The 17,320-nt window shown below is 42.8% G+C and overlaps 3 protein-coding genes across 4 annotated transcripts; 2 read left to right on the top strand and 1 right to left on the bottom strand.

The window, feature by feature from the left end:
* Positions 1-2,857: 2,857 nt before the first annotated feature.
* Positions 2,858-4,790, top strand: olfm4.2 (olfactomedin 4, tandem duplicate 2). Its single transcript, XM_049740601.1, has 5 exons — positions 2,858-2,914; positions 2,985-3,152; positions 3,239-3,451; positions 3,792-3,933; positions 3,997-4,790. Exons 1-5 carry the CDS (start codon positions 2,858-2,860, stop codon positions 4,788-4,790), a joined length of 1,374 nt encoding a protein of 457 aa, XP_049596558.1.
* A 1,543-nt stretch (positions 4,791-6,333) lies between these two features.
* Positions 6,334-11,651, top strand: rps6kl1 (ribosomal protein S6 kinase-like 1). Of its 2 annotated transcripts, none has more exons than XM_049740328.2 (12): positions 6,334-6,429; positions 6,918-7,033; positions 7,164-7,337; positions 7,677-7,801; positions 7,976-8,068; positions 8,152-8,199; positions 8,286-8,418; positions 8,524-9,828; positions 9,903-9,992; positions 10,088-10,170; positions 10,313-10,408; positions 10,600-11,651. In XM_049740328.2, exons 3-12 carry the CDS (start codon positions 7,202-7,204, stop codon positions 10,708-10,710), a joined length of 2,220 nt encoding a protein of 739 aa, XP_049596285.1. In that variant the 5' UTR covers positions 6,334-6,429; positions 6,918-7,033; positions 7,164-7,201; the 3' UTR covers positions 10,711-11,651. The 2 variants fall into 2 exon arrangements, with proteins under 2 accessions (XP_049596285.1, XP_049596284.1); XM_049740327.2 differs by having other exon boundaries at positions 7,973-8,068.
* dlst (dihydrolipoamide S-succinyltransferase) lies at positions 11,302-17,095 on the bottom strand. Its single transcript, XM_049740329.1, has 15 exons — positions 16,962-17,095; positions 16,133-16,166; positions 16,012-16,051; positions 15,782-15,843; positions 15,632-15,706; positions 15,499-15,554; positions 15,164-15,272; positions 14,862-15,038; positions 14,653-14,729; positions 14,464-14,561; positions 13,287-13,417; positions 12,920-12,993; positions 12,753-12,836; positions 12,295-12,462; positions 11,302-11,914 (listed from the first exon to the last, which is right to left on the bottom strand). The coding sequence occupies exons 1-15, from the start codon at positions 17,022-17,024 to the stop codon at positions 11,780-11,782; spliced, it is 1,383 nt and encodes a 460-aa protein (XP_049596286.1). The 5' UTR covers positions 17,025-17,095; the 3' UTR covers positions 11,302-11,779.
* Positions 17,096-17,320: the final 225 nt, after the last annotated feature.

The raw sequence follows: 17,320 nt of genomic DNA, 5'->3' as shown, positions 1-17,320 counted from the left end.
CCCTACCTCTAACCCTAACCCTACCTCTAACACTACCCCTAACCCCACCTCTAACCCTACCCCTAACCCCACCTCTAACCCTGACCCTAACCCTACCACTACCTCTAACCCTAACCCCACCTCTAACATTACCTCTAACCCTACCCCCACCTCTAACCCTACCTCTAACCCTAGCCCTACCACTACCTCTAACCCTACCCCTACCTCTACCTCCAACCCCAACCCTACCTATAACACTAACTCTAACCCCAACCCTACCTCTAACCCTAACCCTAACCCCAACCCTACCTCTAACCCTAATTTTTTGGGTCCCACTGAGATTCGAACCTGGGTCGCTGGGGTGAAAGCCCAGAGCACTAACCACTACCCTATGGAAGCCTTTCTCTCCGTGCATGGGACATGCATGGTTTTATGGTTACACGAGCAACTGTGTTGCAAATTTTCTATGATAAAATGTTTTGGGTCCCACTGAGATTCGAACCTGGGTCGCTGGGGTGAAAGCCCAGAGCACTAACCAATACCCTATGGAAGCCTTGCTCTCAGTTCATGCGACATGTATGGTTTTATGGTTACACAAGCAACTGTGTTGCAAATCTTCTATGATAAAATTTTTTGGGTCCCACTGAGATTCGAACCTTGGTCGCTGGGGTGAAAGTGCTGAGCACTAACCACTACCCTATGAAATCCTTGGTCTCATTGCATGGAACATGTATGGTTTTATGGTTACACGAGCAACTGTGTTGCAAATTTTCTATGATAAAATTTTTTGGGTCCCACTGAGATTCGAACCTGGGTCACTGGGTTGAAAGACCAGAGCACTAGCCACTACCCTATGGAAGCCGTGGGCTCAGTGCATGGAACATTTATGGTTTTATGGAGCAGCTCACAAGCGACTAGCTGAAGACTCCACAGCAGATGTCATCACAACACGTTGTGTACACGAACACCTAGCAAAGTACAATTTAAAATGACACTTTCGAAGTACCCAAAGTTAAACTTACAAAAGAAAACCCATAACAAATAAAACTTACACAAGAAGAGCCCTAACGTGGCACTTAACAGCTGTCAGTGTCTAAAGATGGAGTTCACTTAAAAGAACTGGAATACACATCACTTGTACAAAACAGTGCAAGCTAAGTCGAAATAGCCACCTGGTTAGTGACTCGGGCTCTTGCTCGGCAAGACCTTGGTTCGATCCCAGGTGCGAGGAAGTGGTTTTGTTGTGCAATTAACCCTTTATTTATTCATTATATTATTTATATGTATATTAACCTCGTGTAGTGTACCTACACATATTGTCATATAAAGCAGTTAACCAAATGTCTGATTTTTATGTTTTAATTGGCGAATATAAAAACAAGGAATAAGACGCCAGACAAGTTTTAACATAAATGTTTATTAAAAATAATAATATTAAAAGCAAATTTCAAACCAGCAATCTAATGTGAAATTGCAGTAGATATATTGGATAACAATATTTAGGCGTATATAGGTATACACGTTATTTAAAAACGACTATAAGTGTTATACTACGATGTGAGGGTTTACCAGCTCAGTGGCCTAAGAGGAGAGTGTCCGCCCTGAGATTGGGAGGTTGTGGGTTCAAACCCCTGCCGAGTCATACCAGTGACTATAACAATGGTACCCATTTCTTCCCTGCTTGGCACTCAGTGTAAGGGGTTGAAATGGGGCCCCCCCTGCTGCTCACGATCATTGGGACTTTTGGCACTCAGTGTAAGGCAGGGGTGTCCAAGTCCAGTCCTCGAGGGCCGCATTCCTCCATGTTTTCCAAGTTTTGCTCATTAAACACACCTGATCAGTTCATCCTCACGTTCTGCAGGAACCTGATCATTGAATCGGGTGTGTTTAACGAGGGAAACTTGGAAAACATGGAGGAATGCGGCCCTCGAGGACTGGACTTGGACACCCCTGCTGTAGAATAAGAGATCTCCAGTTCAAATTTACAGTGAACACCTGAGGAGCAGTCGTCCATTTATTTCGTTTTACATTCGTTTTGGGTTTTTTCCCCTCCGTTTTTACATTTCGTTTTACAATGGAGGATTACATATCCAAACGATTTTCAACTATGGATTTTCAGTCAAAGCAGGAGGTCATCAGTAAAGGAAGAGCAAATCCGGAGTTAAAAGGTTTGATTTGGAGAACGGGACATTTCAAACGGGATGGTACGCACGATCAAAAACAACAATTCCATGTGCTTTATTGAGTGTTTTTATGTGTGACGACTGCTGATATAAGATTTTAATTAAAATAGTTCAAATTAAATACTGGATAAGCAGGGGGGGGGGGGGGTTGTGACGTCAGTGCCTCCCCAGTCATGAATCTCACGTCACTGGCAGCAACGTATACTATTAAAAGTAAAATCGATCAGTTTGGTGAAACATTGAGTTAGATCCATTAACAATAAAAAGAGGGACTTTATTTTTTGGGAAACTTAATTAAGCTTCTCAAGTGTTCCACCTCTCACTACTGAGCATTACACAGGTAGTGAGGCGCTACCCAAAGAACAATCATTGTGAGTTTAATCATTAAACATGGAAAGTGTCTGCAATAAATGTGATATGCCGGCTGCCACACATGCACTAAATTAAGCAAATAAACCCTAGACATACATGTAGATGTCACTTCTACATGTGCTGATTTTCTCATCCGCCCCTACGATTACATTAAAACTCTTGTCAAACGATTGAGTGTGAACCAACATCTGCGCTTGTGTTTCGGAGAGCTCAATAAATCTGGGAAAAGAGAATATGTGCGTGATGAACTGATAAGACATTTGGTTTAAAAGAGCTTTCAGCGAGCTGTCCAGGAGACACTTGGGAGGTGGAAGTGAGACGAGATGCTGTCCACTCTATTCCTGCTGATATCGGCCATGAGCCCAACTCTTGCCTGGATCGTAAGTGACATCGATTGAACTTGAATATCATCCCTGTTTGCCACTCTTGACCTTTGTTGTTTATTCTCAGCCGGTGGAGGACTGGGGGTCTGGTAATGTGACATCATCCGTGGGAAGTTTGGGTGAATGTGTTTGTCACGTGTACCTGCCCGACACCATCTTCCCGGCTGATCGGCTGCAGCACATGCAGGATGTTAGCAAGGATCTGATCCAGGAAGTGAAAATTCAAATGAACAAGGTATGGTAGGCGATATTGATGACATGTGACAAATCACAATTTTAGGCATATGTTGAATAACATCCCATTTTCTGTCAATGGTGTAGATAAATACTTATGAAAGAAGACTGGAATCCAACTTGGGAGAACTGAAATTGTTGCTGAAGAGAGTCACCATCTTGGGCTCAAGTGCTGACGACTACATCAAACTGGACTTTGAGCTGCTCAGAATTGAGCTCAGAGAGTTTGAATCTCTGGTGTCTCAGCTCAAAAATGCCTTCAATTCTTCCTCACCCATGTTTGACTCTCTCTATACTGAGGTAAAACTAATTAATAGATTTAAAACCTGTAATGATTGATTTTTCAATAATAATTATAATACTAAATGAAAATAAAAATATTATTAATAAACAATTTTAGATGTATAACAAGTGATTAAATTCGATATTTATTTAAAATGCTGTTTACAAAGCCTTTGTGAAATTTCAGTGAAATTACATATAATAAATTTTGACAGCAAAATAATTTATCACTGTGCAATATTACTAAAATTGGCTTTGACTTTGGAGTTCATGATAGAAACCAAAATTTTTTTTTCCCTTTAACATTTAGCTTAAGTTATTTTTTTTCCCACTTACACCCACTGACCTTTCATTATAGATCCGCAACATGACTCTCATTGTGGACCAACTGGAGACATACGACAAGAGCAACCTGGAAGTGATCCGCATCGAGTTTGCCAAACTGCAGAGGAAGCTAGAGGAATGCCAGAAGGAACAAGAGTTCTCAAAGCCAGATATTGGTCAGTCTACTGAAAAAAAAAAAAGGTAAAAGTCAGCCCTTGTAACATTACTTTCTTTTCCAGGCAACTGCAATCACACAGGAATCGTGAGACTCAGCAAACCCATAGTTGGCGCACTGAACTCTCATTTGCAGATAGGTTACATCTACGGTGGATGGGGCAAAGACTCCAAACCTCTTAAAGGTTCTGAATCCATTTACTTCTACAGTGGGTACAGCAGTACCGCAACAAGTCGGTTCTATTTTTACCCAGACTATAAACACCTGCTTCTGATGTCATCATCTGGTTACATTGACTTTGCTGCTGGTTATAGAGGCTATGGTAACAATTACATTGTTCACGCTAACAGCATTTATTATCAGAGACAATCGCCCTTTAGTATGGGCAAGTTCAATCGTACCGATAACACGTATGATTCAAGAGTGATCCCATCGGCCAGTACGGCCTTCTCATACAGTTACTCAGATACCCAGAATATGGATTTTGCAGCAGATGAAAAAGGATTGTGGGTAATGTATGCCTCAGACGAAAGCAAAGGTAAAATAGTCATCGCAAAGATTAACGAGAAAGAGTTCGGCGTTGAGAAAGTATGGAACACGGCTGCGTTCAAACAGATGACCGGCAATGCCTTCATGGCTTGCGGAGTTATGTACGCCACTAGGCAGGTGGACTTCAACACCGAGGAGATCTACTACGCCTTCGACACAAACAACGGTGAGGGGAAACACCTCAGCATTCAGTTTCCCAAGTTTCAGGAGAAATATTCCAGCCTGGACTACAACCCCACCGATCAGCTCCTCTACATGTATAACAACGGCTATTACGTGTCGTACCATGTCAAGTTTGACATGGCGTAGCACTTTGGGATCATATGCATTGTGATTGATGCAGTTGATCGTTATTGACCATTTTGCTCAGTGAATGCCTACACCAGTGATGCGCAGTGAGGTTCATGACTGGGGAGACACTGACGTCAAATATTGTTATCCAATATATCTACTGCAATTTCACATTAGATTGCTGGTTTGAAATCTACTATTATTATTATTTTAATAAACATTTATGTCAAAACTTGTCTGGTGTTTTATTCCTTGTTTTTATATTCGCCAATTAAAACAATATGTATGTGTTTTACGTTGTTATATGAGTTGGTGTCCCCCAAAATAAATGTCGGCATAACAGATTTTTTTTAACTTTTTGTTCATACACAAACACATTCAGTATAATAACACCATCAACTACAATCCAACAAATACAAAATTAAAACATCAAAGTCGGCATAACGTGTGTCAGATCAATCAGAAAGTGGGGGTGAGGGGGGGGGGTGTGTGTGGCACTTTTCACTTTCAGTTAAGCTTTGATCATGATTTTTCCCTAATGAAGTGGCCTGTTATTAGGCACACTTGAAAATGGCAGCGTACCTAATGGAGCGTCACGTCACAGATCAAACAGACAATCAGAAAGTGGGGGTGAGGGCGGGTGTGGCACTTTTCACTTAAACCAGGGGTGTCGACCTTCAGTCCTCGAGGGGCCGCGTTCCAATATGTTTTCCAAGTTACCTCGTTAAATGCACCTGCGTTAAAACTTTTAGCTCCTTTCACGTTCTGCAGGAGCTAAATCTTTTCACGCAGGTGGACTTAACAAGGGACCGAATGACGTCACAGATCAAACAGCCAATCAGGAGGTGGGGGTGAGGGCGGGTGTGGCACTTTTCACTTTCACTTTGGTAAGCTTTTTCCCTAATGAAGTGGCCTGTGATTAGGAACACCTCATGGACACTTCAATAGATACACTACACGCGGTAAAAGAAAAAAAAAAAACTGGGGGTCCAAGCATATTTCAGGACTCAGGGGTTCAGTGGCCCTGAAGCCCCTCCTCTAGCTCAGCCAGCGGTGCTAACCCCTTTTCTATCATACTTGCAAAATAATGAGGTCATCAAAATATAATCAATACTGAGCTTTTAGGTCCATAGACCAGAGCTCTTGCCCTTTTCTTTAGGGAAAAGAGGCATCCTTCTTGCGTCCCCTCCCTCTCTGTCAGCCATACAGGGTTACCACTGCCCCTCTGTAATCCTGCACTCCCCTGGGGGGTGAGAGAGTGAGGGAGCAGCCTAGTTTCATTTGCTACTAATCTCCCATCACTTTAGAATCTGAAAATTGATGGTACATATATAACGGAGATAAACCATTTTACTGTTCATACGCTATTGATTATGCTATTGCTGAATCCAAATACAGATTGCAAGTAAAAGTACAAAATGACAAAGTCTTCATTCAATGCCTTCAAGAAAACAACACTGTCTCTTTAAATCAGACAGCATCTGGCGTGATGAGAGTGGGGGAAGAGAGGGCTGCGTGCAAAGTGGTACCCGAGCGTGACATCACGCTCAGCCAATCGGAAGCCAGGCCTGTGGTTTCTCCTCCTCCACTGCTCCATAGAAGATAGTGGTTGATGCTGATGCTGCTAACTGGCACACGCTCGGCCTCATCGCATAAGGTAGTTTTTCTGTGCTTTGTCATCGTTTTTTCTGTGGTGTCCGTTTTGTTGATTGTAACTGGGGAACGTTCAGATACCGGTTAAGCTTCAATGCATGCCGAGTAGATGATGGATGTGGAATCTCTAGATGATGATGTCGCCTCCTACTTGAAGGATGTGTGGCTTGTGGTTGGCAGATTTACGAGAAAAGCAATGCTATGTGTTACCACCATTATGCAATCGACGGCCAGACTCAATATTGCCGTATTTTAGTTTTAATTATAAGACCAATTTGTGTTTCTTAAACTAAAGAGCCCGCTTGCATGTACACTGTAAGGTGCAAAACATTGACGCTATGGTTGTCTAGAATGACAAATGATGATAAAACATTAAAATGTATTTAGAACTGTCTTTGCATCCGCCCTAAAGACAGGCCCCATTTTTTTAATTCACTTCCTGTCTGTTCAAATGACGATCAACTATTTAACTCTTTGCTTCCACTTTTCCAGCCCATCATGCTCGGACATAAAGGCCTAAACCTCGAGGTCACTGGAGGCGAATCACGGCGATCCCAGTGAGACCTAGCAGAGATGTGTCCTGCTTTTCATGAGACCAGGAAGCAAAGGTGAGCCTACAAGGAATCAATTTAAAACACTTTTGAATGACTCAACATTTACTTCTTCTTCTAAGGTTAATTAAACAAAAATAGTAAACATCTTCCAATTGATACAAAATACATTTTAACCTTTGCTCAGGCCCGACTGGACCTTGACAGGCCCGAAACAAGGTGAAGATGGCGAAGCGTGATTACTTGGTGGAAGCAGCTAAGCAGATTCGCATGGCTCTGGACAGCGAGGTCAACGAGGACTATGAGGCAGCTTTCGCTTATTATAAGAATGGGGTGGACTTACTGCTAAATGGGGTCCAATGTAAGTATCATTTTTAATACTACTACATATTATTATTATCATCCAAATGGTGAGACATTGAGAATTAGTCAACCCAGCACTGGGTCCAAAAGCGACTGAGCCAATGCTGGATTATTCGTGCCCATCGAATGTATAAGTAAGTGTGCATTTGATTAATTATCCATAGCTGCATGAAATATTAAAAATGGTATTTGTGCAGGAGCAAGGCATGTGACTGGAACATACAGACCAGAATAAAAATAGGAAGTTAAATATTGGAACTTCCAGTATGACAAGTTTACTTCGGACAGATCTTGTATTGTTGGCAAGGATAGATTTGAGATTGAGTTTGTCTTTCAGTGGACCCAAACAAGGAGCGTCGAGAGGCTGTGAAGAGGAAGACGACTCAGTATTTGAAGAGAGCTGAGGAGATCTTCATAACGCACCTGCAGGACAACCTTGGGAAAGGCAACTCTTATTTAGGGGTATGAATTGACTAAAAAGTCCTGAGGGAAGTTCCTCTGGTCCGTTTATATTCAATGCTGCATTCGCTAACATTGATTATCAAAAGATTGGATGATGTCAGATGAATGGGAAGAGATCAAGAGAGAAAGTCACAACATAAAATGTGTCAAATGATGATTTCATTGTGTCAGCAGGGGTACAGCAGTCTGAGATTCCGACCTGTAAGACACTTAAGCTCTCCTGTGGAAGATTTAGAGATGTGTAAGGTGGTCGGCGTCAATGATAAGGTAAATGACTCCGTTGTGCTCCTGTTGATTGAAAAGAACATTTGACTGACAAAATATAAATATATTTTTGTTCCTGTGTATAGGTCCTAGTTGTCCAAAGCTTGGTTAATAAGGAGACATTTGTTGTAAAGGTGGGTGTATATTTCTGATATTTCCGATTTTTTTAAGACACCATTTTCCTTCTAGAGAAGCTGATGTCTTGCATTTACTTTTGCAGAGTTTGATGAAGTCCAGCTGGGAAAGCCGAGAGCAGCCGACCATCATTCCTCAAGGAGTGCCGTACATGGTGAAGCTGCTGAGATATTACGTCAGCGAGGACACGGTTTACCTCCATCTTGAGCACGTTAAAGGTAAGAAAGACACCAAGTGAATCTTCAAGCTTGAAGGATTTTAGAATGTTTACCAAAAAATTGTGAATTCCACCAACTTCAAATCCTGTGTCTTCTTTCCCCAAGGTGGGAGGCTCTTCTCCAAACTTCACAAGCTGAGAAAAGAGAGAGCCAAGGAACACCCAGAATGCCTCACATCCGGCCAGCATCACAAAATGAAGAGCAGCTACACCTCATCTGCAATCTGCACAGACTACCAGAGCAGCATCAGCATGCAAAGCGGTCCTCAGAAACTGACTGACAACAGCCCGGATGGGGACGACCCTTGGGAGGAGACCCAACGGCGTCTGGATAGCTGTGGGACTCACTCCTACATCGAGGAGACGGGTTGCCTGCAGAATTCCCGCTCGGCCGCATCGTTCTATAGCAAGCCCGACCGAGCGACTTTACTTTCTGGACCCGCCAGATCGCAGGTCAGCGCTCGTATCCATCCACCAGCTCCTACTTTGTGTTTGCACTCCGCTCAAGCTCAGGACAAGCCCGCTCTTCCTCTGTCTTGTGCTCGTGTCAGTCAAGCTCTGGACGTCATGTCGGAACTGAATAACAGCAAAGCTGGAACTGGGCTCATAGAGTGCAGTTCTGACTTTGAAGTGGCTTGGAAGGCTGCAGATCCAGCACTGAAAGGTGACCAAATCAACCCCTATGCAGCCAGTGACTTGAACCTGAAAAAGCAAACCTCATGTATAAAAATAGATTCTCCAAACACTAAAAGTCCTATTTTAAGTTCCTCTCCAGCCATTTTACATCTTCCTCTTCATTGCCAAACACAAATTCACGGAAGAGCATGTTGGGATGGCCCGGGCTTTCATCAGAGTTCCATTTTAAGTGCGACTGACGAGGTTACAAATGTAGATGTGAAGCAAGCCGGCAGTCCTAAATTAGAAGAAAATGGAGTGGTGGTCCTCAGGAGCACAGACAGAGCTGTTTTTTCGGACCACAGGGAAGCACGGGCCGACACGGGAAGCTCCTGGCCTTTCTCTGCAAGGGAAACAAGTTCAGTTGATGTGAGAGATGGTGTGGAAGAAGCCCGTGAGCTGCTCAGTCCAGGAAACGTGGCCTCGCCCACAGAGGGATCCTTTTCTAGCTGGTACTCGCCTCGCTTGCTCGGAGCCCAAACGATGACCGAGGGCTCACCAGTGAGGACAGAGGGGCAAGGAGATGACCAGATCATTGAGGTGGATGGATGGTGTCACATACCTCATTTACCGCTTAAATCCTCAGATAAATCCAGCCGTCAGACGTGCTGGGGGCTCCCCGAATCCGATGTGCGGGTGTGGGCGGCCCAAATCCTGCTGGCCCTGGAAAGCCTTCATCAGCAGGGCATCATTTGTCGGGATCTCAACCCTAGAAACGTTCTACTGACCAGCAATGGTGAGTGTCATGCAGAACATTGCATGGAGGTGGTTTGATTTGGTTAAAAATCTTTTTGCGTCATATTAATACAGGAAAGGTGTGCTTGACTTTTTTTGGACAATGGAGTGAGGTTCAGTCGGAAATTGACTGTGATGCCATGGAACAGATGTATTGTGCGCCAGGTAGGTTCTAACTTCATCTTGTTCGAGACACTTGGACCAAATTGTTGTTAACCCTAAGTTAATCAAGCAATCACATATATATATTTTGTCACCAGAAATTGGCGGAGTGTCCCGAGTCACAGAAGCTTGTGATTGGTGGAGTCTAGGGGCCCTGCTGTTTGAACTTCTCACAGGAATGGTCAGTGATACTCACAAAAGGACATTTCCATACACTCTAACCTTTACACTGTTGAATGTTGCACAACTCTTCGACTAAGGAGCTGAAATGGCATTCTTAAAATATTTTTTTCCATGCAATTTCTTGCTGTCTGCACCTTCAGCCAGTATGGCAGCTCCACCCGACAGGAATCAACTCCCACACTCAGCTGCTAATCCCGGACCACCTGAGCACCACAGCGGCGTCGCTGCTTACTGAGGTGTGCAAAACGCATTTGCTCTGCATCAATATCGCTCTGATCCCCAACTACATACAGTAGTTGTACCAGTTTTGAAGATGATCTATACATTTGTCATAAATAAATCAAATTCAGACCAATTATGTGAAATCGTATTACTTACCATGGCACGCTGATATGTGAATTACACGCCTTTGCTTCTGCTTCCACAGTTACTTCAGTTTGATGCTGGCTATCGTTTGGGGTGTGGCGGTGGAGGGGTGAGCGACATCAAGTGTCACCCGTTCTTCAGTAGCGTCTCCTGGAAGGCTTTGAGCTGCTAACTGTGTGCAGACGGCTTTGCACTGGAAATGAACATCATGCTAAACATGTCCAAATTGGTAGTGTGTGCTATCTAAAGAAAGTTGACGGTGACAAGGAAAATAATGACCACAAGCAGTCCCATCAGCCACGCATACATATGTCCGACTTTTGAGAGCTATGATTTTTTTTTTTTTTTTTTTTAAATATATCCATGTCCATGTATAAATAAGGTTTTCTTAAATAAAAAAAAATAATAAAAAAACTACCATGTATAGTAAGGCCATTCTGATAAAACTGAACCAGCACCTTCCTCAGTATGTTTTTTTCTACACTAACCATTGATCTATCAAAACCTAATGGAAACCCATATTGTTCAACAGAAACAATGGGTTCCCATCACAAATGGCCAGAACATGATCACCATGCATGAAACTTGTTTAAGTTATGGAAAGAGATAAAAGTGAAACAATATATTCCATATCCAATATATTACTGCCATAGGTGTACGATATCGCAGTCTCTGGAAAGACCTCTTGCTAGGTAGAGATTTATGATTGTGAGAACCAAATGACTTTCAATATAATAAGATCTTCCCAAAAACACAAAGCAAATCCAGTCGTGTATATTTTTATTAAAACATTTTTTTTTTAAATATCTAGCAGAGCATAAGGAGAATGTTCCACATTACTGTGAAATATCATCAATTCTCCAATTAGAGTTAACTTTGGACATATTGTGTTCCTTCGTTTGAATGAATTCATGTTTTCTCACCACGCATGTTTCAGCTCGATTTGTCATTCCATAATAACTTGACCATGTTTGTATGTAGAAAATTACACATGTTGAACATACAAGATTGAATATACTATTTGATCTAAAGACCAGAAGCCGGGGAATTCTCAGATAGTACCAAACCCTTCTATCGCTGCCAGCCTTATATTGCACAAACCAACTGTCAACCCCCCCTCCCAAAAAAAAAAAAAAAAACCCAAAAAGAAAAAGAACAAATAAACCTTTGAGTGATGTTCATAGGGTGGGTGTTGCCACTGGTCGCTTGGGGCGGTCGGGCTTGGAACTGACTGGGGGCGCTCACATATCGAGAAGCAGCACCCTGGGGTCCTCCACCACTGACTTGATCTTGCGCAAGAAGGTGACGGCCTCTCTTCCGTCCACAAGGCGATGGTCGTACGTCAGGGCCACGTACATCATGGGACGGATCTCCACCTACACACAACAAGTGAAAAAAAAATATATATTTACAGTGCGCTCGCATAACAATGTTTACTTATGGCCAGTGTGTAAACTGATCAATTTGAAGTTTTACATTCAATTCTGGTAGCAAGTGTCGAATTTCATACTAAAGTGGAATAAGGCTCCACCCAGTGGTATTTGATGGTACTGCAGAACTTGAAGTTCTGCTTTTTTCCAAAATTTTATTGCATACATGCTCCTTAATGTGTTCCAAAGTACCCTAAACACTGTATTCATCCGCCAAAATATTAGGCACACATCATTTGTGGATGTGTTATATTAAAAATTGCATTTAGAAAGATATATTTTTTGCACACACTAAGATGCTGAAGTTCCACACGGAGACCACAAACCTTGCCAGCCACTGCCACAGGCCTGTCAAATATTCCATGCATGCCCAAGATAGCAGACTGAGGTGGGTTGATGATGGGTGTGCCAAACATGGAGCCGAACACGCCACCGTTGCTGATGGTGAAGGTCCCTCCGTCCATGTCTTCAACGGCCAGCTCGTTCTTGCGGGCCTACAAACAAATATTCACATACACCTCTGATGAGCTTCATCTCAACAACACCACATTCTTCACAATGCTCCCTTCTTTTGCAACACCATCCTTCTATTTCCCGCACTGCTTATCCCAATTGCAGACTTTGGGTGAGAGGACATTGCAGGTCTCAATATAGACCACCAACCAACCAGTCAGTCCAATTTACAACTATGGAGAATTTACAGCAGGGTGTCGAAACATCTTTTGTCCGATAAAACACAAGGGTCACATTGGCATTTGTCACTTTAGTTTTGAAAAATACAAACCTTTTCGCCCAACATATTAATGGTCTTCTCAATGTCGGCAAAATTCATTCCTTCAACGTTCCTGATGACAGGAACAACCAGGCCCTGAGGGAGGAAAACTTTCGTCAAGTATGTTCCTAAACACATCCAATGGGCGTGGCATGCTCACGCACACACAAACGGCTTACCTTTGGCGTGGCCACAGCCACGCTGATGTCGACATAGTCCCTGTACACAATCTCTTTGGTTGTGTCATCAATAACTGGGAAAACACAAGGGAGCAAACATGAAAAGTTGGAAATAAATATGGTCATATAGAGCAACTATTATTAATTTCACACAGTCTTAGATTATTACAATTATTAAAAAAAGGAGACACCCAACAAACTACTGTGGTTGCTCTAAGTAGGTCAGCAATGGAAAAGTGCAGCAAGTATATTGGGTGGAAGTCTGGTGGTGGTTTTGAGGTTGGGTCCGAAAGAAAACTTGACACCATCGTGCAGACAGAGTCAAATAAAATCAAAGTGTAGGCAGCACTTGTGGTGAAGCTCCTACCAGCATTGACAACTGGTTGGTCAGTGAGAGCGTAGGCGGCTGCCTTCACGAACGCAGACATGAAGCCTAACTTGACGTCGTGCTTCTTCAGGAAGCCGTCCTTGTAGGCCTTTCTCATTTCCGAGATGTTGCTAGGAGGGAAATGCAAGGAAAAGTCGCAAATGAGCAATCTGTTAAATATGAATGCCGTTTTTAATTGAACCTCTAAAATAAAAACTTATCTTCAAATCTACTGAGATGCAGACATGTTTCCAAATAAAAGGCGAGTGCCGGCAGTTTTGTTACCCATCATGCTCCAAGCACAGAAGACAAACGATTGGTTGTGACAATTGGAATTCTTCAGGTAATGTGGGATTGACTTTCTATTGCCGGTGCTTGCTGCTTAGTATTTGCTACACTGTGCTAAAAGTTCAAAACGTATTTATTTCAGCAGCTTTAAAACAAGATAATGACCCTTTGGGAAGCTATTGCGATGGGCCGGCTAATCATTTTACCTTTGCTCACTTTTATCTTTCTTTTTAATTGTTTGTTTTCCTGTCTGTAAAGCTCTAGGGTTTCGCTGCTAACGCAATTAGCCCCTCCCAAGACACAGACTCTGTGAGAAAGGAGAGAAGAAGCGATAAAAATCTTCACTTTCTCGAGTGTGTAAATCTTATTGGGCTGACATAAAAGCCCATATCAGTGGAGGCTGCCCTTCCACTCAGGGCACAGGTCTCTGCGGGCCCCCGTAGATGGTGCCGCCTCGCGCTCCGACCACCTCCTTCGGCTCCAGATGAGCCCGAGCCTGGGAAGTCTTCCTCCTGACCGTCAATGTCAATCCAATTAGGATACATGGAAAAGCTTCAATGGCCGAAAGCTGACACCGCGCATTTGCGGGCGAAAGAAATCCTCAAAGTGTCCTCTTCAGCACCGGGGGCGAGTGCAGACAATAACATTTCCTTTTAAATTAATAAAGGCCATTTTAACATTTCTTATCTTTGTTTTAGATGGATTTATGACCAAATATTTACATTCCGGTGTTTCAGACGGGGATCCGGTTTCAAAAAGCTTTTTCTATTGGGCAGATTATAATCTATAACCATTTGTGGTGGTATCAATTGGCTGCACTGACAAAACGTAGTGAACCTGAAATGCTTGAATATGCAAAAATACATTTACAAACCGATAAACTTCTTACCTCATGTCAATCTCATTAAAGGTTGTCAACATTGCGCAGGTGTTTTGGGCTTCCTTCAGCCTTTGGGCAATTCTCAGTCTCATGCGATTCATCTTAACCTGAATTCAGAGAAAAGTTTTAGCAAATAGTTCTTGCTCTATTACGAGCCATTCCAATAATGTCCTTGTATGTTTTGTTTTAAGTGTTTACCCTGCTCTCCGTGCGGGCTGCTTTTGCTCCTCCATCCACAGGAGCTGCCGGTGCGGTGGTGGGCTTGATGGCTGACACTGTGGAAAAAGACCCAGAAGAAACAGTGATCACAAGATATCCGGAGCTGTAGCCCACTGAGCCCAAAAAAATATATATATATCGCACATTCTAGAAGGTCAGGAGTGTAGATGTCTGGAATAAGGAATTACCTGGTATGGCATCCATAGGGTGTTCTGGCACAGGTGGCACAGGGGGCATGGTGGTGGGAATGGGGCCAGCAGCTGAGGGGGTAGGAGGGGGAGGTGCAGCAGCAGGTGGTGGTGGTGAAGGGGCAGCTGCCGCCGGGGCCTCCGCTTTTGGGGCTTCTGCAGCTTGAGGAGCTCCAGCTAAAGAGGACATCAAGAAAACGATAAAGCCGAATACCACTACAGTTTGGGTGACGATTCTTGAAAGCCATTGACTGCTATGCATCAAAGAAGTTATAAAGTTATTTTAATGATGAACTACACACCGCCTTTTCGAAGCTTGAAGAGGGGCGTTCCTCCCTCGACTTTGCCTCCATCAGGAACCAAAAGCTCCACAATCACCCCGGAAGAGGGTGAAGGAACCTGGACGGATGTCTAGAAAGAAAAAGCAGGTGAAATCTATTATTTCTTGAATGTTTGAATGTATTTTCGAATACTTCCATAGGATGAGGTCACAAAGACAATTTTAAGCCAATGCACTGTATGCTTATGTATTCTTAGAGATATTCATCATGAACGATGATAAAGACACTGGATGAAGATCTGAATAAAGTCACCAAAATAATCAATAATCTTGATAAGTGTTCTTTATGATACTCACCTTATCAGTTTCAATTTCACACACCACTTCATCCTCAGAAACAGTGTCCCCCACAGCTGTAGTGGGAGAAGTTTGTTTAGGAATGATGACTCGACACAATACAAGGTACTGAGGTGAGGATAAAGTGGGTTACCTTTTTCCCACCTCACATCCCCCTCTGTAACAGACTCCGCAAAGGCAGGGGTCTTTACGGTGAGGACTTCATCTCCTTAGACACAAAGACAAGATTAGAACTCTCGTCTCAAATATGATACGTACATAATATACTAACAATGAGACCTACTGTAAGCAAGAGAGGTCCTGAAGTATTGGATTTGGAAGACACTGGAGCGTGGATCAGATTTTCTTTAGAAGAGAAAATAATATGTAAACATGTCAATATAAATGGTTATCAATTCAACTGTAATTCATGCATAGTGACAGTTAAGGACTTAAAAATGGCTCACAAACAATTGCTCAAACGCAATAGGAACATGTTTCAAAGAATGCAATAAAGTCAGGGTGCTTTCTTACACAGTGTTCTTGGCAGTGAAAGGGTAGCTAGTTGAAATAGCTGCAAAGAAAATGACAGAGACATCAACAACTTGACAGAAGAAACAATACTCAAAAGCACAAATATATACTTGACAAATACCTGCAGCGCCTCTGCGAGTCAACACATTATTTCCCTATGCAAAGACAAAATATGATAAAAACAGATTACAGTAAACAAGCATGTGATCATATGCCTCATTTTTCTATTAAACATGACTAAGAACTCTTTGCTGAAAAATTCTACTTTTCAAACCTATCCACACATTCTGGACAAAGCGAAGTGGTAAACGTTTTGATGATGCAAAGAACGGATAGCACCCGGGGTCAAAGGTAAAACGTTAGACGATGCTCCCAGTGACAATCTTGCACGCAAACATGTGTGGATTACCCGAGTGACAGTGAGTCCAAAGAATAAAGCAATTGAAAGACCTATGTACATCCGGCTTTATTTCCCTCTTTTAGACTTTTACTTTCGAAACACTGTCACTCAGAAATGATTTTCTATATTATAGGCATATTGAAGCATGCTTGTCAAGTTAACGAGCAAGTTCAATTTAGTTGACAAAATCACATACAATAAGTAAACTGACAATAGCATGTCGCTGCTAGCTAGCGAGTAATGTAAAGTAAAACTTCAATACTACCGAAATAATTTACGATCAAAACCAATTAGGGTAATACTGACAACATTCGTGCATAAAGCGGTTTACAGGCGTAACACGAAGAGCAGAAAATATTTAAAAGGCAAGGTGTCATACTGTCCTTGGCTTCCAATGTTACGGCCTGTTCCGTGGCCTACAGTAGCTAGGCTCATGCTATGACTAATGCTATAGCTATGCTAACCATGACAGAGGTTGAACCAACGCCCGCCCAAAGTGATTGCAAACAAGAGTAGCTTTCTTTAGTCACATTTGTGCCTTTTGGCCTACCTGGCGGATCGCAGAAAGGGAGCGACCAAAATTCCTGGAGAGACACCGGGAACGGGACAACATTTTGGCCGTGTGACAGCTGCCTGTCAGCGGAGGGGAGCGGGTCAAAGAGTCAGACCGGAATGGAGGAAATGCTGCGGGACAAACCAAGTGCGCTAAATTAATAGGGGTGTTGGGTGCGCAGAATGGTCTCTTCTGTCACAATGGCATTATCCAATTTAAGTGTAGCGGCGTTATTATGAATCTCATAAACCCTGCACACATTCGCTATAACGCTTCCCAAGTTATTGTTCTTTATTTTGTACTAATGAGATACATTGGAATGATGATGATTTTTTACCTGAGGAGCATGTCTGGAT

Source organism: Syngnathus scovelli, chromosome 14 (genome assembly GCF_024217435.2).
Source record: "Syngnathus scovelli strain Florida chromosome 14, RoL_Ssco_1.2, whole genome shotgun sequence".
Taxonomy (NCBI): domain Eukaryota; kingdom Metazoa; phylum Chordata; class Actinopteri; order Syngnathiformes; family Syngnathidae; genus Syngnathus; species Syngnathus scovelli.
This window is presented reverse-complemented; position numbering and strand designations above follow the sequence as displayed.

Coding starts and splice junctions, on each gene's coding strand:
- olfm4.2 (XM_049740601.1), top strand. CDS start 2,858: ATGCTGTCCACTCTATTCCTGCTGATATCGGCCATGAGCCCAACTCTT. Junction 2,915..2,984: donor GCCCAACTCTTGCCTGGATC/GTAAGTGACATC, acceptor GTTTATTCTCAG/CCGGTGGAGGACTGGGGGTC. Junction 3,934..3,996: donor GTTCTCAAAGCCAGATATTG/GTCAGTCTACTG, acceptor TTTCTTTTCCAG/GCAACTGCAATCACACAGGA.
- rps6kl1 (XM_049740327.2), top strand. CDS start 7,202: ATGGCGAAGCGTGATTACTTGGTGGAAGCAGCTAAGCAGATTCGCATG. Junction 8,419..8,523: donor CCATCTTGAGCACGTTAAAG/GTAAGAAAGACA, acceptor TCTTTCCCCAAG/GTGGGAGGCTCTTCTCCAAA. Junction 10,409..10,599: donor CGGCGTCGCTGCTTACTGAG/GTGTGCAAAACG, acceptor CTGCTTCCACAG/TTACTTCAGTTTGATGCTGG.
- dlst (XM_049740329.1), bottom strand. CDS start 17,024: ATGTTGTCCCGTTCCCGGTGTCTCTCCAGGAATTTTGGTCGCTCCCTT. Junction 14,562..14,652: donor CAGCCCGCACGGAGAGCAGG/GTAAACACTTAA, acceptor CTCTGAATTCAG/GTTAAGATGAATCGCATGAG. Junction 12,837..12,919: donor TGGCTGTGGCCACGCCAAAG/GTAAGCCGTTTG, acceptor TTCCTCCCTCAG/GGCCTGGTTGTTCCTGTCAT.